Raw genomic sequence first — 22,820 nt, 5'->3', positions numbered from 1 at the left:
ACCGCTGAGCGCTCTCCTGTCGACTCCAGTACTCCACCAGAACGAGAAGTGCAAGTGGAGTCGACGGGAGAGCATCAGCTGTCGACCTACTGCAGTCAAGGCTCCGCAGTAAATAGATCTAAGTACGTCGACTTCAGCTACGCTATTCATGTAGCTGAAGTCGCGTATCTTAGATCGACCCCGCGCGGTAGTGTAGACAAGCCCTATGAGGTACGTCCTCCGGGAAACCGAAGTTTAGCATGCAGCTCTACTTATGCATCAGTTTCATGTGTATTTTCAGGTTGCTGCAGTAAGGTAGTTACCATGCATCTTTTTCCAAATCGTGCATTTTAAAATGTATTGACAGGCATTAATTGTCATCTGCTATTATATATATTGGGTAAAAACCTCTCCCTCCTTTCTCACATCAATCACTCAAGAAATAGTACACAGGAGAAATGAAATCTTAAGTGAGGGAGAAGTAGGGAGTACTGCTGGGCAACTGTGATGGGGCATCCACCCCACGCTGGCCTGTAAGGGGTTAATGAGCCCTAGGGTGGCTGCGCGAAAAGCAGCCACTAGGAGGGGTGTCTGTGCAGAGCAGCCAATCAGGGCATGGCAGGCCCATATAAGAAGAGCTGCAGGGCAGAGCAGAGTCAGTAACTGCCTGGAGCTCAAGGAGGGAATATCAGGCTCCTAGCAAGGGGAAGAGGCGCCAGCACCCTGGACAGAGCAGAGCAGGGACCAGGGATGCTAGAGAGAGCTCCTGGCTGGCTGCTAAGACTGGCATGCTGAGGCCCTGAGGTAAGGGTGAAGGTGCTGGGGCCGCAGGAAAATGGCCCAGGGAAATGTTCTGTGAGGTTGGAGGGGACACAAAGTGGCTGCCATCTAGAGGGTCCCTGAACCGGGACATGGAGTAGTGAGTGGGTCCAGGTTTTTCTCCTCCCCTCCCCCCCCCGACGGGGTGGCTGGACAGTTGGACTGCAGTTCTGGCCCCCCAGGAAGGTCAGAGAGCAAATTGTGACATGGCCAGACAGCTGTGTCATGAAGAAGATGCTGTGAATTTTGGAGTGACGTGGGTCCAGGAGCAGAAGCAACGGCAGGTGAGACACCACCGGGAATGGGCATACCAACCTACGGAACTGACCCCCAAAACGACCAGCAGGAGCCCCGTCACAATAATATTTAGAAATAACATGAACAGATCACATACATACAGTGCCTACACACAAAAACAAAGTAGCTTTAAGCCTGTTTAGGGCCTTCTCTCAACTCTATGGTTTGTTTTCATGCTTGAGAGGGGATCAAACAACTTTATCCTTCGTAGATACAGAGTGCATCATCCCTAGAACATGTTCCATTCTTTACAGCCAGAAGCGTGTAAACCAGAGCATTCCAGCTGGCAATGGCACAAATTGCTACCGCTGCACCAAAACAGTGTTAAGAACAAAAATATCAGGGTAACACTTACCAGCCTGTTCCAATGCTACCAGCATCGACTGCTCGATGAGATCTCGCTCAATGAAGCTGCGAAATTCCTCTGTGTACACGGTGAGATCGGGTAACTGGAAAGTGCAAATGGGCATCTCCAGCAGATGTTCACTGCTACCATTGCTGGAGACGTGGGAGCGGGCCAAAGAGACAATGGTGGAGCTAGCATGGGAAATGCCCCGAGAGAGACGTTTCTCTGAAGCAAGAAGAGAAGAAACATTAAGATGTGAAGATAAGGCCTATCCGTATTTCCTGGACCACTTTCCCTCGAAGTAAAAGCATTTTACATAGTCTTCAACTAGCATTTTAGTTTTGTGGCAAGAAACTGAAGTGCTTTAGCATATACAGGGGCGGCTCTAGCTTTTTTGCCGCCCCAAGCACAGCAGGCAGGCTGCCGTCGGCAGCTTGCCTGCGGGAGGTCCCCGGTCCCGTGGATTCAGTGTACCCACTGCCGAATTGCCGCTGAATCTGTGGGACTGGCAGATCTCCTGCAGGCAAGCCACCGAAGGCGGCCTGACTGCCGCCCTCGCAAGAACCAGTAGGACGCCCCCCACGGCTTGCCGCCCCAGGCACGCGCTTGGAGCGCTGGTGCCTGGAGCCGCCGCTGAGCATACAGAATTGACATGCACTTCTAATTCCAAAAGGGAAGGAAGGGAAACAAAAACTGGGTTGTGGAGAAGGACCATAACCTACTCGTTAAACCACAGGTCTCTTGACTCTGTCCCATCTCTGCCCCTACCATCAGCATGGGACCCTGGACAAGTCATTTCATTTCTCTCTGTCTCAATTTCCACATCCAACACTGAAGTTAAAGCCTTCATCAACCAGGAATTAAGGCTTAATTCATGAAAGTGCTTTGAGATCCTCAGATGGAAAGTGCTACAAAAGTGCAAAGCAACTTCAACGAAATGATTCTCAGACCCCTCACAAATTGCCCGGACTGTACAGAGCCTCACTATCAGTTAACAGCAGCCTGGACCAGTGGCAGGTAAGGAACAGCACTATTTTAAAAGACCCAGAAGGGGTTCCAGCTTGAAGATTAAAAAGAAGAGGCAACAACTCTGCTCTGGATCCGGGACTCAAATACAGCTTATCATCAAATAACCACTTGAAGACTGACTAGGCCCAGTTTCCATGCTTCACTTCCAAAAAGTGAAAGCCAATGGAAATGGGCAGCAAACATGGCTTTGTGCCACCTTTTGCAATCTGTGAATTCTGGGCTGCTACAGGTGCTGAAACAGCCTCTGACATAAGTCAGAATGGCCCCTGGTTGCTCAAATTCTCTGACTTTCAGGATCTCATCCTCGGCTGCCTATAGACAGCAATGCAGGCCTGAATCCAGCAGTGCACTCTATGCTGAGGCTTGTAAGGAGTAGCTTAGGATCACTTCTAGTGGCCCTACAATGCGTGTCTGCATCAGAGGAGTTTTCCCCTTCCTAGAGTCCATCCCCTATATTGCCAAAGCAGGGGACAGCATCTGTCCCACTGTATTTTAAAAAGGCTTTCATTCTCCTTTGACACATGACTGAGCGTGAATATGATCCAGTTGAAAATCCATCTAGAAATATTGCTTTACCTTGAATAATGTCATCTTGCCGCTGGAGTGGTGGCCGCACCGGTCGAGCAGCTTCTTTTTCCAAGGATTTAAAGTTGCGCCCTTCGTTGAAGGAATGCGGCAGGTTCCCAGCATGCACTTGCCTCAGCTGTTCAAAGTCACTTAGTGCTGCATTCACATCCCAGTTTTTACCTAGTTTGGAAAGTAGAATGAAAACTCTCAGCATTAGAGACAAAGAGTTAAACCACTTTTGAAACATATGCCCCAGAGGAATGCCTTAAATGCAATTTATCAACCTGTTATCAAAACATTAACTCTAACGTGGAAATAAACCATGAAGACCATGTGATGAAGTACTCATTGTATATGCTTAGGAGTAGAAGATGGAACAGGGGAAAGCCCCTTCTAACAGTTTTTAGTATTTACGTCAATTTCACACCTTGAAAGATGCCTATTGTGTCTGTACAGCTGCACTGATCTTCAAACTTCCTTCACACTCACCAAGCACTTCCTATGCAGACCAGTTGGTCAGCTGATGGAGGTCATACTTAATATTGTTTTGTAAGCCTCTTCTACTGTATTTAAGAAACGTATTACAATGTAAGCATCAACTGCTCTCCAATAAAGCACACAGCATTCCATTCCTCATCCACATTAGTGCAGGGCAACACTAGGACCAAAGAGTCAGGCAAAGTCAAATTCAGTTCTTTTAAAAGTTGACAATTTATTTGGAATTTAAGGTTCTGATCATTCATGTCAGGGAGAGAAGAGAGATTTCTCCCAATAGGAGACCAAACCAAAGTACAAAAGCACGAAGCGTTGCCAGCCACACTAGTTAACTGGAACATAGAAAAATCAGATGCACTAACTGAATGAGAAACAATGTAGCTGAACAGCAAATTCAGTGGGATTGACTGTATCGTTAAAGTAAGTCCACCAATCTGAAAGGATCACAGATAAGATTTATCAATATAAAATTAAACCATGTAAATCTTTCAGTATGCAATAAATTGAGCTTTTAGAAACAATTGTCATTTTAGATATAGAAAAAACAGATGCCACCAAGTGGGTTATTATGTACGTTGAACCTGCAATAGTGAGGATTTATTCATTATCTAGAATCTTAACACATTGTTTATTTACTGCTTTAAAAGAAAGCCAACACATGCAGTACATTCACTACAAGAAAAACAGTTACATTGCTGACTGTCCATGATCTATTATAAGCCAAATCAAAACAAGGTTCACAATCTCTAATTTCCTAAGGCAACATGCTTCTGAAGTGTTTAACTTCTTCGGAGAGATTTAATTGATAATGTTTAGTGACTGACTCTGCACAGCAATCTGCTTGCAAATGATCCACTTTTCTGAGTCAAGCTTTTTATTTAAAAGAACCAGCATCAGGAATTTCCTGACCCATTAAATCAAAATGTAATTTGCAATCACAAGTCAAAATCTGCCTCACTCGCAAACATACAAACCCAACAATTTCTACTGTTACATTGCTCCAACTTCTGAGCTCTTGAGGTAATACACATCTGTGAAGACTCTATTATTACAACTTCTGAATTTCTATATTAGCCAAACAATTCACCAAATGTCCCGCCCCCTCCCCATTTTCACCAATAAGACATTAAGTTTATATGGAAGATCCCATGGGATGCCAGTTGTGAGGATTCTTAAGTATTCACAGATTTACTGTGAAGTTCTGCTTCCTAAAAGCAAAATCAATAGCTAGAGTTAGTGTATTTTGTTTTTTAGTCGACTCAGCATTGAATGACTTCGTTATTCTAAATGCAAGATGGAGACTGATACAGCTGTTCAGTGAAACCGCTGCCCAAACTAAGTTTTCACCAGATTTGTGTTCTAAGATGAGGCTGTTGGTCAAACTTCATTTATATTTAAAACAAGTGACTAAACTGTGAAGTCAGCTAAACTCGTATTAGTTCACACAGTAACTCCCCTGCATAAAAAACCAAAATATGAGAGAGCCTAGGGGCTTGTTTTTGGCTTCAAGTAGAAGCTGCAGGAACTCAGCACCTTTAAATAAGGCCTTATACACATGCGCTGAAGATGAAACTCTAGCTCTGTCAGACTTAGGGCTTGTCTACACTACCCACCGGATTGGCGGGCAGCAATCGATCCAGCAGGGGTCGATTTATCATGTCTAGTCATAGACGCGATAAATCGACTGCTGAGCACTCTCCCGTCGACTGCGGTACCCCACCGGAAAGAGAAGCACAAGCGGAGTTGATGGGAGAGTGTCAGCTGTTGATTTACCGCAGCGAAGACACCGCGGTAAGTAGATCTAAGTACGTCAACTTCAGCTACGCTATTCACGTAGCTGAAGTTGCGTGTTTTAGATCGACCCCACATGGTAGTGTAGACAAGCCCTTAAGGAGAAAGGCAGAGTAAAGGGCCCTGTCCACAGACGTATGTCTGTAGGGACTGAGACAGACAAGGTAGGTGAGGGTAATATCTGCTATTGGGCCAACTTCTGCTGGTGGAAAGGACAAGCTTTCAAGCATTACAAAGCTCTTCTTCATTTCTGGGGAAGGTAACCAGAGTGTCCAAGCTAAATACAAATTGGGATAGATTAAGCATAAGGGGATTCACACATGAAAGAGATCACTTAAAAAAAATCTGTCCCATTTTATATTTAGCTTTGATACTCTGGTTACCATCCTCACACCTGAAAAAGGGCTCTGTGAAGTTCAAAGCTTGTCCCTTCCGCCAACAGAAGTTGATCTAATAAATTACCTCACCTACTTTGTCTCTCTAATATCCTTGGACCAACACAGCTACAACAACACTACAAACAAATATGTAAGTATTGGCAACCCAAGTCTTCCAGCCAACGATAGCTGCTAGGTTAAAATACAAGGAGAGCAAGTTTGATTTACATATAAACAAACAAAGACTATAAAGGATTTTAGAGATCAACACTAAACAGCTTAAAAACTAAGACCAGCAACCACTAGATTGTTTATTGTAGAGTATCCTCTTACAAAAAATAGCCAGTTATCCTTACATCATTGAGACTGCCTGAAATAATAGTTCAAATTTTCTATCTGAATCAGACTGACACCTACTGAAAATGTTATGAAAAGAAATTGTCACGGTGTTTCTGCTCATAAAGCCTCATCTGCAGTTAGCAGCAATTAAATTGGGTTAACAGCATTCTTCAATATTGAGCCATTCTAAGTTTTAGAAATAATTACTAAGTTTTAAAAAGCAAAATTTGGAATTTAATCTGGAGGAGATAAGTGTGCTCATTTCTGTTACTACAATAATTCTGTTACCTGCTACCACATGGACAATTTTATATTCGGCTGCTACAAACTGCATTTCTCCTTTCTAAATAAAAGCCTGCATGAGAACTGATAAAATTTAGTTCAACTACACAAGTGCCTGGTAACCACCCCCAGATATGATCAACTGCTCACGTTTTACTTTAAATTAATAGTTCAAGAACTAAAAAGTTGTCCACATATACTGAAAAAGTCGGAGACAAAAATTTACACCAACCTCGTATTCCATATGCTCACAATTGTAAGAAACTTCACATATGTAATACATCACTACCATACAAACTGATGAGAGCAGATATGCTAACTCAATAGATCCTATACAAAAAACATTACAGCTCCTTCAGGTCATCAGCATTATACAGTACAATGAACTGTCTAATATAAGTAGATTTACACAACTCTACTCCAGACTCAAGTTTTATTATTGAAAAAGTACATTTTATCTTATGCATAAAATATTGAACTAGACAAGGATGGGAAGGAGCCAGATAAGGAAGCCAAGAAAAACTCTGGTTATGATATTTTATATTATCTTCAGGGTGTCCTACAAACTCCCAGACTATTTGGAAGAGAGTCAGTTTGAAAGACACTAGTCTTTCAAACTGTAGCTGTCCCTAGATTAGCAATAAAGTCTTAGATTTAACCCCACCACAACACTGCCATTTTTAATCTACCACCAATAATATCAGATAGTTATATAAATAAACTCTTACTATAACACATTAGCAAAGTAATTTAGAGAGAGAAGATGAGTGATGTAATATCTTTTATTAGACCAATTTAATAAAAGATATTACCTCACACACCTTGTCTCTAATATCCTGGGCCCGAGACAGCTACAACAACACTGCTTAAAGTAATTTTGGTAGACATGTAAATAAATATTGTCAAAACTAAATTTTGCATGCAGTTATTTTGGAGAAAAGGGTGCTCCACTGGGCACTACTGTTTAAATATTCTATTATAACTTAATATACATGGCTGTGAATGAGGCTAAAGTAAATTTTCATTGAAAAGCGAGCGTGGTTTAAGTAGCTCATACCCATATGGTTTCTGAAAGCAAATGGCAACATGAATTAATCCAATTTCACACAGACTGCACTGACATCTGAATAACCAGACTGAAAATAAAGGGGTATTCCAGAGGTTAGAACTTCAGTGGAGACGAAAAGGAAATTCACCATGGACAACTGAGATCTGTCAACTCTTTCTGCAGAATATTTTGTTTCTGGAGGCCACAAAAAGAAAAATCTAACAGTGCACATTCTAACTGGAAGACAAAAGAACTTAAAACATTAAGCATGGATGATCTTGCCAAATGACGCGTTTTCCAGATTCTTTATTTTTGAATTGAAATCCTTACACCTGAAACTTAACACCAGGTCTTGCCAAGCCAAGCCATTTACACTTAACAGCATTAGTAAAGTTAGATTCTGATCCAGCTACAAAGCCGGTATAAAAAACCTGTAGCTGTGCGCCTGGGTGTAGGAAAGGTAATAATTAAGATACAGGACAATGTGTAATCAGAGTCAGACACTTGAAATTCATATGTTCAGCTCCGTATAGTGGACACAAGCATAGCGCTCTTTCTACACAAAAGGGGCCATGCTGCATACTTTCAGCCTTCTTAAATTGTCAAGGTTTTGGAAAATTTAACTTTATAAAATATTCCTATTCCAAAAGAACACAGAAGAACCACAGGAATCCCCCCCGCCCCAAAATCAGCCTCGCTGCCTTGCCCCACCTCTCAAACATTGATCAGCAAATGCAATTAAATAAGGTTTTGTATTAACAGACTACACACTGCATAACATCTCACTCTAAGGTATCGCCTTTCCTATTCATCCACACAGCTACAACGCTCATCACCTCGCATCTCGATTACTGCAACATTCTTTTCCCTGGTCTTGATAAATGCAATCTTGTCCCCATCATATCCATTCACAATGCTGCTGCAAGGATAATTTTCCTACCCGGCGCTTTAACTATGTCATTTTTCTCTTTGCATCCCTCCACTGGCTCCCTGTTCTCCATCACATCAAACATAATCTACCTGTCTTCACTTGCAAGGCCCTTCACGGCCTATTCCCAACCCTACCTATCATCTCTCATTCAGTATCAAAAAGTCAACTGTCATCAGCCTCCATCACTCACTTGTTAAATATTCAAACAGGCAACCTCATGCTTTCTTCCATGCTACTCCCCACACTTGGGAGGAGTGCCTCAAACATCCACAAAACAAACTAATTTTCTTTCAAAAAGTCATCTCAAAACTCTCCTTTGCTGCCATGCCAACAGAAAGACTGGACAACATTTAGATGGATTGTGTGCTGAGACCACAGTCTATCATGCTAACCCACATGGTCTTATTGCTTCCCTGCTGGTCTCTCTGTAGCCCTCTTTCATTTCATCTTATACTTAGATTGTAAACTCAAGGACTATTTTTGTTCTGTTCATATACAGTGCCTAGCACCACTGATCCTGGGCCATGTCTGAGTCTCCCAGGCACTATGATAATGCAAATAAAAAAACAGATAAGACTGCAGTTGTTCTGCTAGTGCATTATGAAAATTAATTAAGATTACAGCTGTCAAAATAAATAACCACACAAGTATTAGGATGGGAGAGAAAAATCATAAAATACCTCTCCGTCCCAAGCTCAAATATTTCCCCTGAAAGACAACATTCAAAATCCCTAAATGAAACACGAACTTAAATTAGAAACCAGAAGATCTATAAACACCACAAAACCCACACTCGACAGACTTCCTTCTAGACAATATTACCATCTGTAAACACAAAGTGAAATCCTGGCTCCAGTAAAGTAAATGGGAACTTTGCCCATCACCCAAAGTAATCTGAAGACCAAAAGCTCTCTATATAGGAGTATGAGCCAACCCTCAGCCCTCGAGGGGCATTATCAAGGGGGAAAATGGGAGCTAAGAGGTGAAGCAATTTGCATCTATACGGACAACTTTAGGACCTGCACCTCATTACTGTTGTAGCTCCAAAGTGGTAGTAGCCGCAGAGAAACTAGTGCAAGTTGGGTGTAGATGTTCTCTAAGTGGGCTACATGACAGCAGTAAAAACACTGGCAGCTGGTCCCTTCTTTGTTAGCACTAGTAGTAAACTGACATGTCCCATTAAAGAACAAAAAGCAGTTGCATCCTAGCATCATAACTTGATTATAACTTTAAAAAACCCACACCTACCCGAAACTGGAATTTTTAAAATATCTATAGTTAAGGTTGACAGTGGTTGGGAGAAGACTTGCTCATTTCCCCCCTCAATACTCTGCCACCAGGTTGAAAGTGTTTATAAATATTAGATGGGAGACTGGACTGAAGTGTGATGTCATTTTAAACAGCTAAAATGATAAACAGAGTTATTTTCATAACAAAGATAGACTATTAACCTACACCAGTGGCTCTCAACCTTTCCAGACTACTGTATCCCTTTCAGGAGTCTGATTTGTCTTTTGTACCCCAAGTTTCACCTCACTTAACTACTTGCTTACAAAAATCAAACATACCAAAAAGTGTCCCAGCACACAATTACTAAAAAACTGCTGACTTTCTCATTTGTACCATATAATTATAAAATAAATCTACTGGAATATAAATACTGTGATAAACAAGTCATCGTCTGTATGAAATTTTAGTTTGTACTGACTTTACGAGTGCTTGTTGTGTAGTCTGTTGTAAAACTAGGCAACTCTCTAGATGAGTTTATGTACCCCTGGAAGACCATTGCGTACCTGCAGGGGTTTGTGTACCCTGGTTAAGAACCACTGACCTACACTATGCTGCTATGAAAAAAACAAAAATTGCATGCTATCAGAATGCTACGTAGGCAAGAGCTAATATTAATACACTGATAAGAAATATAGAATTAATGTAATGAGAAATAGCTGTTCCGAACTAGATTTTACAATTCAGACTGTATTTGCTTTGGGATCTGTATGTCTAAAGCACAACACATCCCCACGGTTGTATACATTTTCGGAAGCTGCAATTTTTTTTAGGATAAAAAGCTGTCCGATTACTAAATGCATGGAAAGTTACTAATCTGAGAGATGAGACAAGTTTACTGCATTTGTATAAAGTCTTAATCCAAGATCAAGGTTAGGGCAAAGTAATAAGAGTAATAGCAGAAAAGTTTGCAAGGGAGTAGTTCAGAGGCAAAAAGGGCACAAGTGAAATTCACACCTTCACAACACAATCACTCACAAACGTCTGAAATAGCCATATGGTAGAGTACATTGAAACTACACTAAAGACTTTTTCCAGTACAATTTGTTCAAGCTTTAGAAAACACCTCTGAACAGATTTTTTTTTTTTTTTAGCCCTTTAGATGGTTGCTTATGGTGTGCACCATGCAAGAATAAAAGGCATATTCCAACACTATACTTTGTTTTATGCATTCTACCCCTAGCAATCATTTGAGGTTCGTTACTGTAGTGCCATGGAACATGAGATCAAGCCAAGATTTCACTAACTGTGCTATAAAGGTAATCTTAATATGTGTAGTACTACCCCCACTGACAACCTACCTGCCATTCTCTCGACTCCTTTTTCTATCATTTATACCAATACAAAACCTACTAAAGAATTTAACTGTTCCTACCCCATCACTCACTCTTTACCTTCAAGTAGGTCTCTGGCCAGTCCTGGCTCCGCCCCCGTTGAGCGAACAAAATCCGACAAGACGACATCCATATCCAGGGTCATGTGATCATGAATTCCTTGCAGGCAGTTGGAAACAGCTGGGACATAGATCAAAGCTTAGTCTTCAATCTAAGAATGAAATGTACACAGCTCATGTTACAAAGTATAAAATAATTAGCCTGGCAATGCAGGCTATGAGCAAACTGGGAAGTATCCAATATCAGATGGTTCAGTCTCATCTTTTAAAAACTCATTTTGTTTCAGGATTAGAGGTGGCTGCTTGCCTGACTGTTCACTAATTGATAGCGAATATGAATTATGTTGCTATTCCTGTTTCCTGAAACACAACCCTAATTGTTTCAATACACCTAAATTATGTGACAGGAACCCTAATGGTTTGTGATACCAGAACTTTTTAACTAAACCTAAATGAGATGTTATCCAAAACCAGAAACACAGTGGCAAAGAATATTCAGTGTACAGATAAGTGGCTTTACTAACTAAAAGAATATAAAAGCTGACTCACTTAAGAAAAGCCATTCCTTTAGTCAGTTGGACTTTTATTTCAAAAGACTAGACAAGTAGTTAGCAAAATAAATTAGTTTATCTAGAGAATTTGCGGAAAGGTTTTCTTATCTCAATATCTGTACTGAGAGCAGTACATCCTTGACCTCTCCTCTAGAGACATTCTTCTTCAAAGCATGTTTGTAATTCACAAGAAAAAAATTAGAACAAACCGATTTTCATTACTAGATGCAGTCTGTACAAAACAAACTACTTTTCAGGTTAAAAAATTATCCTTCCTTTGGACTAAAATAGTTTACCAATCAAACTCTGTACTAGGAAGAAACCATTTCAGCATGCACTTGCTTTAAAAAACAAACCATGAATAAAGCTATGAAATAGCCAGTGAACAGCTTCATTTGCAAAACTTTCCAGTTACAAAACCCTCCAAGTCCACCTTGTAAAGACAATGATGTACTTCAGCTTGGTGGAAATATGAATCAGCTTAGCAGCCTTTGTAATTTTCCGTGCAAGATCTCTTTCTACCCCTAGTCACTACTCTCCTCAGTGAAAGGCCTCTGGAAAGAGGTGTACCAAAAAAAGATCCTTCCAATGGCTAAATCTTCCTATGAATCAAACAAACAAGCCAGTCCTAAAAATTTAAGTCCAGATGCAAGATTTATGTAATTTAAATGTAAGGAGTTCCAAAGAGTTGAAGTCACATGTAAGGCGTGTGCTCCTACTTATACATACAAATCCAGATTTGCTACGCTCCTCTAGGTAAAAATTGAAGTATGCATCCACAGAAGTTTGGACCAAGCAAATATCCTGGAGAGATTAAGCAGCACTGTAGCTAAGCGGCTAGATTCAAACCTTTATTTTCAGGCAATATAAACAGTTTGAAAATTTCATTCTAAACTGAAACTTGGCATACAAAATCAGAGGGGGAGGGAAGTGCGTGTAAGGTTGATTAAGATAAGATATTTCCAGTACTCTACCAAGACAGACTAACCCATTTACCCTACCAAAATGTCAAAAGTTTCTAGGCCTATGAAAGATGAGCAAAACTGCAAAATGGCATAAAGATCTCAAACTAACTAAAGTAAGCAAACATTAACTTCGAATTTTGTCTTTTGTTATCTTAATGTAATTGTATGTTTGCTAATCACACATGGATTAATTTCACACATGGAAAAGCCACAATATTTATCATAACTTGTGCAATTTCTGGACTGTCCTCATTTGTAGGCCATAAAAACATTAGCATATGCAAATATAAAGCAATTTTTTTGCTGGCAATATGTGGGGACCCTTGCTGTGGTTATGGAAATCAGGTATAGAAATGTCTCTACATTCTAGCTCTGGGTCACACACTCGTATCCTTTACATGCCACCTAACCTCTGACAGATGCTATATTCAGTGTTTACACAGCTTTTAGATGAGAGTTTGTGTATTGCTGGAACCAAAGATAATCTCATATTTCCTTTTGATGGTTTCAGCAATTTTTTAAAAAAAGTTACATAGCAAAGCACTGACCTTTGAAATGTAGAAAAAAGCAGCAAAAACAGCCTACACCCATTCACCCAGAGCATTTACAAAACTCCCTCATGCAAACGAATGGCAATACCTCAGAAGCGAAACAGACGGAAAACTTCAGTTCCGAAGACACAGTAATGAGCTTTAAGCAGACTAATTGCCAGGGTTCAAACGAAGAAACATCCACACCCTCATTAGTTTTCGGGTTTTGTGTTTTTATGTAACACATCTACTTGTGGTTTCACCATCACTATGGCTACAGCGAGGACAAACTGGAGCTGCACCATGCAGACTAGAAGTCACTATTTTATAATCCAGACAAAACTAGACCAAGGCCTCAAAATTCTGTTTAGGATAAGAGTGCTTTCTACTCACCACACCAATGCCAAATATTTTTACAACAAATACCTGAAAGAACTGAAGCACAAGCACACATGCTGGCCTTAAAAGCAATAGCTCATACGGAGATTAAGGTCAGAAGGGACTGCTGTAGTCAACTAGTCTGACATCCTGTTTAGCAAAGGCCATCGAATTTCACCCTGTAATTCCTACATCCAGTCCAATGACTTGTAGCTGAACTACAGCACATCACTAAATCAAGCCTGGATGTCTTTCTTAAAGATGTCAAGTGAGGGAGAACCTACCATATCACTTAGTGAATTGTTTCAACAGTTAATTACCCTTACAATTAGAAATGCACACTCTGATTTGAATTTGACCAGCCTCAACTTCTAGTCATTGCTCTTATTTCTTTAACTGCAAAATTATCTGATTGCTTCACAAGTGATAATATATTCATCCTCAACACCTCCTGTGAGGAAGAGAACTACCCCACCCCCTTCTTTCCCACTCCCCAATTTAACAGATAGACAACCAAAGCACAGAGATTTGGTGGTTGATTCAAGGTGACACAGGAAGCTTGTGGCAGATCTAGGATCTCCCAATTCCCAATCAGTGTCTTAAAACACAAGAACTACCACCTCCTCATCTACACATATTGTCTAAAGCAGATTATAAATAAGATTAGCTCAACTGAGAAATGTAACCCATGAGTAGGGTTTCCTGCTTGCTGTAAAAGCAACAAACACTAATGCAAAAAAGTGTTAGGACTGGTTTTAACATACACAACATTTACACCAGTGGACGCTAAGTCCTTTCTGTGCTTCATAGGGAACATTTTGTTTTAATCTCTTCCCTTCGAAATCCACGTGGGAATGGGTCAGCATAACATTAAGATTCTGCTTAAAACCAGTTTTAAACAAAATTTAAGTGTCTTTTTTTATTTTAAATGTACTTTTCACTATGTATGCAGTTTTACCTCGCACACTGCATTCATCCTGCATAATAAAAGTTAGTTCAGTCAGTTTCACTTTCAAGACATGTTAGCACAATGCTGAAGTACTGACCACAACCAAAACACTGAAGTGGGTTAAACACAAATAAACATCTCACTATTGTTTTTTTTTTTTAATTCAAGGTTAAGTTATTTTCCATCATGTGTTTTTTAAAAACCAAAATGTTTTACAAGGCCCACCTTTTGAAAATAAACGACCCAATCTCTCCTCTCCACCCCAATTAGTGTTTCTTTGTTAGATTCATATGACTAAATGTAAACAGGATCAGAAAAGCTTCAGATAAATCAGTATTTGAGACTTGTTTTATTATTGGCTTCAGCTTTTGCTATACCCTAAATATTATCGTAATTCACTTTCTGAACCCAAATTTGCCTTGAATGAGATGGGATACCATCACTTCCGTTTAAAGTGAGCCAACACTGAAGTTAAACCAGACAGTCACAACAGAGATTAACCTCTACCACCTCAAGTTCCTCACTAATTCCCAAGCGATTGTTTCCAGCACTGTGTAAACTCGACAGTCTCTCTCTCTCACCAACAGAAACTGGTACAATAAAAGATATTGCCTTACCCACCTTGTCTCTTAAATATCCTGGGACCAACATGGTTACAACACTGCATGCAGAGATCAATATCAGTCTCATTCACTCATTGAGAGATAGTGCTACCACCTCTTAAAATGAAAACAAACAAAAAAAACCCCATCTTTCTGATCACACACAAAATATAAGAGGAGGAATTACTGACAAGTCACAACATTTACCCACACACTCAGATTAAAAGGAACTGATGAAGGCTTTCCTACAGCCAACACATTCACACCTAAAAAAGGTTTCAGAGGGGTAACCATGTTAGTCCCTATCAGCAAAAAGAACAAGGAGTACTTGTGGCACCTTAGAGACTAAGGCTATGTCCTCACTACGGGGGTGGGGGGGGAGGGGTCGATTTAAGATACGCAAATAGCGTAGCTGAATTCAACGTATCAGCTGTGAGGACAGCAGCAAATTGACCTCCGCGGCTCCCCTGACGACGGCGCTTACTGCTACCTCCGCTGATGGAGTACAAGCGTCAATTCGGGGATCGATTGTCGCGTCCCGACGAGACGCGATAATTCGATCCCCGAGAGATCGATTTCTACCCGCCGATTCAGGCGGGTAGTGTAGACGTAGCCTAACAAATTTATTTGGGCATAAGCTTTCATGGGCTATGAAATGATGATGAAGTGGGTTTTAGCCCATGAAAGCTTATGCCCAAATAAATTGGTTAGTCTCTAAGGTGCCACAAGTACTCCTCGTTCTTTATATCTAAAAAAGTTGTTACTCTTAATAAGTCATTATGGGACACCACGATTTTCTTGTCTTTCCTTGCCGTTTCACCTTTTACAATGGATACTTCGTTTATTCTACTTATGCTATAGAAAGCAAACATCTTGGGGTACCTAGTTACTACTACACTGTACCCCTACTTACTACACAGGTCAACCTCATTTAAGGACTGGCATACAGACAAACCGCAACAGTTTAAAATCAGATTGAAAATGGATTCAGTGACACTGGGGCAAACCTTTATGTGGACACACATACTGATCTAAAACTGGTTAGATGTGTTTAGCTTGCACCTATAAGTTTGCTAATACAAGCTAAACCCACATAAACCAGGTTTAAATCCGATTAGGAGAGTCCACAGAACCTTTTGAACCAAATTTAACTGAATGGATTTAAAAAAAAAAAAAAAATCACACCTTTAATTAAGCCAGTGGGTAAGTTGAATTTAGACAAGGGCCTAAACTGCAACTCCAAGCTGCGCTGTAACTAGGTCCCCCGACACAGTAGCTTTTTGTATTGTGGAGGGGACCAAAGTGCCTTTGACAATGAAACAGCTGTGCCGGACTGTATAAACGCAGCAATGCTCAGATGCATTTATTTCTTGTATCAACAGTACCAATGGAAGTGCCACACACACACACACACACACACACAGCACTTACAGGTCTTTCAAGGTTCATCAGCTCCAGAATTCATCCTTGTCAAGATTCCAATGCAGTGAACATTTCAGATGCAGTAACAGAGTTGAGAATAAAGCACAGGAAACGGCATCAGACCGCTTTAGCATGCTGCGCTACCTCAGCCGAGACCATTTAAAAAAAACAAAACAAAACACAAGCTTTTGTTAGCTTCTGAATGGCCAGAAGGATAAGCTTGCATTGTAATAGGAATAATAAAAATAAGTGAGGCTTTGTTTTTTCTTCCTGTCAAATGCAGGATAGGCAAAAACAAAAACAAAAAAAATCTTATGGACACAAACGAATAGTACTGGCAAAGTGATGAATATAGCTTCCTTGATCTCCAGACAAACACATTCAATACTTCAGAAAGATGAACAAATGGTGTTGCCATACAAGTGAAGGGTGCTCGGTAAATATTAAGGGACTGGGGAATGCTTCCTCTTGTTTCTGCCACCAGTAATAGGAGTAGGTCTTCAAAACCAACTCTAAATGCAACAGCTGAACATAAACATCCTCCCGCAAAGTTCTTTATAGAACCTATTTTCTTCTCCAGTTGACGTGTCACGTTCTCTGAAGACCCCATGGCCTAGCAGTTTGCGCCTAAAGGCAAAGGCATTTACTCCAAGGTTTCTTTACACCACTCCGGCAGCATAAATGGGCCTTAAAGTGAGGATATGTCTACACTAAGGAGACTATGGGTATGTCTATACTTACCTCCAGGTCCGGCGGTAAGCAATCGATCTTCTGGGATCGATTTATCGCGTCTTGTGTAGACGTGATAAATCGATCCCGGAAGTGCTCGCCGTCAACGCCGGTACTCCTGCTCCGCGAGGAGTACGCAGAGTTGACAGGGGAGCCTGCCTGCCACGTGTGGACCCGTGGTAAGTTCGAACTAAGATACTTCGACTTCAGCTACGTTATTCACATAGCTGAAGTTGCGTATCTCAGTTCGAAGTGGGGGGATTAGTGTGGACCAGCCCTACGAGGCCACGTGTTGGCACAACGCCATAGCATAGATGCAGCCTACACCAACAGGCGTTTCCGTCAGTATAGGAACACCGCCTTCCCAAATGAAGTTAGCTATGTCAATGGAAGCCCTCTTTCGTCTACATAGATGTGTCTCTGCCGAGGCTTTTGTTGCAGAGCTACACCGGTATTTTTCTTCCATACCCCTCACCAACATACCTATGCTGATATATTTTTCAGTTTAGACCAAGCCTTAGAGTAATTATACATATAGTGACAGATTCTAAGGCCAGAAGAAACCACTGTGATCATTTATTCTAGTCCTACAGCCTATGTTATACAGGAGGTCAAACAACCCTGAAATAATTCCTGTTCAAATTATACCATCTCTTTCTTTAAAAAAATCCAATCTTGATTTAAAAGATGCCAGTGATGGAGAATTCATCACAACACTTATCTGTACACAAACCTGCATTAGTTGAATTAAATTGGCTTAAGTAAACCAGCGCAAACTCCTGTGAGGACAATCATTTCAGTATAAAAGCTCGTCTGTATACAGAAATTGTATTGTGAACTACACTTGTACAGTTAAAGCAGTACAACCTCCCCTTCTCCCCCCGGCGGGATGCAGCACCCTCTATCAGTATAGCTTTCCCTGTACAGGAAAAGGAATAAAGCTAAACCAGTCTAACTGCTTCCACACTAGATGAGCCGGTATAACTATTTTGGTAAAAAAAATTCACATCCCTATGCAAAATATTTGTACCAGTACAAAAAAACTGGGTAAAAGAGTAGTTTGTTTGGTTTAACTTAAATGTGTTCCTAACCAACTTCAGCAAATCTGAAGAAAATCAATCTTAGGCCATGTCTACACTGGGCTCACAGCGGCACCGCTGTACCAATGCAGCTGCACCGCTGTAAGATCGCTCGTGTAGCTGCTCTATGCAGACGGGAGACCGCTCTCCCGTAGTCTAATAAAAACACTCCACGAGTAGCAGTAGCTATGTTGACGGGAGAAGCTCTCCCACCAACATAGCATTGTGCATACTACCACTTATGCCCGCAAAACTTATGTCACTAAGGAGGTGTTTTTTCACACTCCCTGAGCTACGCAAGTTTTGCCAACGTAAGTGGTAGCGTAGACATGGCCTTACTCTATCTCAGGGATCGGCAACCTTTGGCACGCGGCTCTTCAGGGAAATCCACTGGCGGGCCGGGCCGGTTTGTTTACCTTCAGCTGGCTGTGGTTCACCGTTCCAGGACAATGGGGGCTGGGGCGGCGTGGGCCAAGGGATGAAGAATGGAGGAAGGAAGTATACGTGACTAAAAAGGATGCATTTCTGATTACAATCAACATTGCTTAATTTTAAGGAAAAGTCATCTTGATCTCTTTATCAATGTCTACGTCAAACAGTTGATGAAATTCAAATAGTGACTCATAGTTAGTGAACTCTTACTTTGTAGTCATCGACACAGCAATACATTCGGTTGAAGAAAGATTCACATTGATGCAGCAAATTAAGTCAGTATTTGGCTTCCTACATGATGTTTACAGTTTGCAAAATACAACACCAAAGCAAATTATGGAACATCGCTTGAATCTGGAGCAAGCTTTGCAACATGTTGAATCCAAAGATATTGATGCCTTTGACTTGTGCAATGAATTGCAAGCTACTGCAAGACGAGTCCAAAAGAGCGCATCATCGCAAGATGTATTGAACGTCATATGGGAAAATAAGCTGACAGATAGTGTCCCCAACACAGTTACTGCTCTTTGCATCCTCTTGACTCTCCCAGCTTCTGTGGCCAGTGGTGAGCGAAGCTTCTCGAAGCTCAAGTTGATAAAAACATACATGCAAACATCAATGTTGCAACAAAGACTTGTTAGGCTATCTACTTTGTCAATAAAACATGACATTGCTCGCAGCATTGACTTGGAGGAACTGGTTTCTAAATTTGCTACACTGAAAGCATGGAAAAATAAATTCTAAATTGTAACATGTTACTCTGTGACAATGTATTGTGTATAATGTATGTAATTTATTTTAAGATCCATGCTATGTTGTGCAAAGTGAAAACAATAACGATGTCAGGTTATTCATTTATTTTCATTAAATATGTAGACTAAATAATGAAATTAATCAGTTTTCAAGCCGAACGTGTATTAATGCTAATGAACAATGCCACATTATGCAGTATTCATTTTTGAAAGTTTATAATAAGCAATGCTACGGGGGGGGAGGGGGGCGCAAGGTGGAAGTTTCGCCTAGGGCGCAAAATCTCCTTGCACCAGCCCTGCCAATACCTGCTCTAGCTTATAAAAGAGAGTGTCCACATAGGCATTTACATCAGTTTAGTTATACTAGTTTTAAATTCACACTCTAGGTTATACCAGTGTAACTCTGTGTGGATAAAGCCTTACACCCCTTTAACAATGCCAGAACTGTGTAAAGGGGCCTTAGCGTAACTGAGAATGAAATCAATAGTCTTTAGTACCCAAGGCATAATTTGTTTCCCTGGATGCTATGACCCAAGCATGTAACTACAGAAAAATTTAGGGTGAAATTTAAAAAGCACTTAAGTCACTTAGAAACAGGGTCCCATTGGAAGTCAATGGGATTCGCAATCGTAAGTTACAAAGGCACTTTTGAAAATGCCATTCTAAATTTATTTATTCTTACAATGTTTTAGTTTGCTTTATTTAGTCTGACTGGCTTTTTTTTTTTTTTTTAGTTTCTTTGATATTACAACAGGTTATAATTCGTCACATTTACGATTTCTGATTTGCAAAACTGACTGTATAACCGACATTCAATTGTTATATGTTATCCTTCTGAATTCAACAAATACTCAACATATTTAATAGTTGAGAAAAAATATTTTTCTATTTGACTACTTACATTTTAAGTCTTTTGGGGGAAGAGACCATTATAGGTTTATAAACTGTGTAAACTATAGTGCTGTGTGTGTGAAAAAATGGGTTTCCGTTTTTGTGTAAAACAAAAATAATTTGAAAACACAGTTCTCAAATTCTCCTTTTGTGGGGTCCAATGCATTCACTGTCTTAAAGGCCTGTGGTAAGATTCCTAACTGATAAAATACACTTTGGCACAAACAAGCATCCCAATGATTTGGGCAGGTTTTTTCTACAGAATTTTTTCTTCTAGTGAACATTCGCCAAGTTCCATATTCTTTTGGGAGATCTGAAAATATCCCATTGATGCTTCCCTTGAATATGTTTCTCTCTACTCATTTAATTTCACTGTTGAGCTTTCCAGGAGTAGGCAATTTATTTAAACATTAAGGGAAGCATGCTGGCTTTCCAAATTATATTTTCAGACAGCCATAAAAGGCAGTTCCTTAACGCATTTTTCCCCCCGAATCAGGATGTTTGTTATTTTGAAACACTTTGAAATGATTCCCACTAATGTAAAGGTTTAGCCTTGGAAGCTATAAGCCCATGTCTGTATTACGGACAGCAATGACACTGCAGCTGCTGTAGCACCGTAACATAGATGCTTTCTCCAGCGATGGAAGTGTTTTTTCCCATTACTGTAGGTAATTCACTACTCCAAGCAGCAGCAGCAGAATTCTTTCATTGACCCAACTGCGTCTACACCTGCAATCACAGTGGCAGAGCTCTGGGGTGTGAATTTTTGTGGCTTATGAAGCTTCACTGATTCTGGTGTCTTTGTAAACCAAACCTAGGTCTCGTCTATATTTAAAAGTAACTTTTAAATATAGACGAGACCTAGGTTTGGTTTACAAAGACACCAGAATCAGTGAAGCTTCATAACTGATGACACTAGATATATTAAAGAAGTATTTAAAGGAATTTCAAAATGGGCATTAAGTATATGCACCAGGTGAGAATTCCTTACAATAACCCTCCTTGCTGTGAAAAGAGCCAGCGGTTCCCTCCCAACAATTCTTTGCCTAGAAGCAAAAGGCTCTTATCCACTCCTTTTTGGTATTGATTTTAAACCCTTTGCCCAAAGAATCCAGGATGAACACGCAGATAAAATAATCAAAACAGTCAAACACAATGCCCCCTGGGGGCACCTGCTTTGTAAATAGATTTCTGAGACCAGAGCCATCAAACATTACAAATCATATCTATTTCACCCATAGATTAGATACCTGTGGGTTTCTTGGTTCAGACTTGGTTGTAGTGCCAGATACTTTCATGTTTAAAGTTGGCCAGTCCATCTAAAAACACGAGTGGCAACTACTTCACAGAGTAGTTAGGATACTTAATTCATTAATATTTACAGCGCTTTGAAATCCTCATTTGGACTATATAGAATGGTGCATTTTTGATTTTCCCCTAGAGGGGGAGCCCTATACACAGAGGTTGAAGAATTTAATTCTGAACTGGACCTTACAGGAGGTGTTTACCTTCCATCTGGAAACTTGCATGGAATAAGGACTTCAGCAGTCAGATCACCTGAGAAGTAAAGAGCTGCATCAGGAAGTCAGTGTGAAAATACTTCCTATGGTTTGACTGGCACAATAAATAGAAGCTTTCCAGACTGCTTTAAATGTATAGCTATAGGACCATTACTTGTCCTCAGATACTGTTTTCTGAAATTATTTTAGATAATATGCTTTTTGTGGCAGGAATAGTCTTCCAGCGAGTCTGTACAGTTTCTAGCACTTAAGGTGCAACTGTCACATAAATACCACAACCAGACCTTCAGATTTGTAAGAGCTGTAAATCCAAGTGATAGTATCCTATTTCTCAATGAAAAGACATGGTATATTGGTTTTGGGAGACCTTAGCATACATGACATTACAATCTACACAAGTTAATGTTTCTACAGTTATTTCCACTCCTTCCTAGCCAGCTCCACCTAAATCAGCCTTTCGTTTGTAGACAATTTAAGGAAGCGCTTTGCATTCCAGACAAGCAACTTGCAGAGATCATTCTAGTAATTAAATTAAATGGGCCATTGGGCCTTCAGTTCCTAAACGTTATGGGCTATTACAGTCTCCTCTGCTTTGGCCCTCTAGTCTCTATCCTCATTTTCAGCCGTTACTAGCCTGGTTCTTTCCTTCTAATGCAATTCCCCTCCAATTTGCTCTGCTCCCTTTCCAGTTTTGGGGTACATCCGCTCTAGAAACGCTGCGGCTGCCCTGCTGGAGCATGGACACTTACAGCAGCGATGGAGTGGCTTCTTCTGTCACTACAGTAAATCCTGCGAGAGGCTGGAGCTAGGTTGACAGGAGAATTCTTCCATCAACCTAGCAATGTCTACACTGGGGCTCAGGTTGGCATAAGTACATTGAACAGGGAGTGAAATTTTTTTTTTTTACAGTCTTGAGCAATGTACTTTAAGCCAACCTAACTCTACTGTAGACCAGCCCTTGGTCTCCACGTGGGATCCTGTCACAACTATTAAAGTACAAGGGCTAACAGCCTTGCTGCCATCCTACTTTTGTCACTGTT

General features: G+C 40.6%; 1 protein-coding gene across 1 annotated transcript in view; it reads right to left on the bottom strand.

Annotated features, from left to right (window-relative positions):
• The window catches only part of OTUD7B (OTU deubiquitinase 7B), a 74,702-nt gene that overhangs the window by 28,419 nt on the left and 23,463 nt on the right, over positions 1–22,820 (bottom strand). Inside the window, exons 2-4 of the mRNA XM_034756475.1 lie at positions 10,982–11,132; positions 3,047–3,217; positions 1,451–1,666 (exon numbers count right to left, since the gene is read on the bottom strand). Coding sequence (XP_034612366.1) covers positions 1,451–1,666; positions 3,047–3,217; positions 10,982–11,066 — 472 coding nt within the window. The 5' untranslated portion in view covers positions 11,067–11,132. The remainder of the gene's footprint in view (positions 1–1,450; positions 1,667–3,046; positions 3,218–10,981; positions 11,133–22,820) is intronic.

Source organism: Trachemys scripta, chromosome 24, assembly GCF_013100865.1.
Source record: "Trachemys scripta elegans isolate TJP31775 chromosome 24, CAS_Tse_1.0, whole genome shotgun sequence".
NCBI classification, from domain to species: domain Eukaryota; kingdom Metazoa; phylum Chordata; order Testudines; family Emydidae; genus Trachemys; species Trachemys scripta.
Note: the sequence above shows the minus strand (reverse complement) of the source record. Positions and strands in the feature narration are given on the sequence as shown.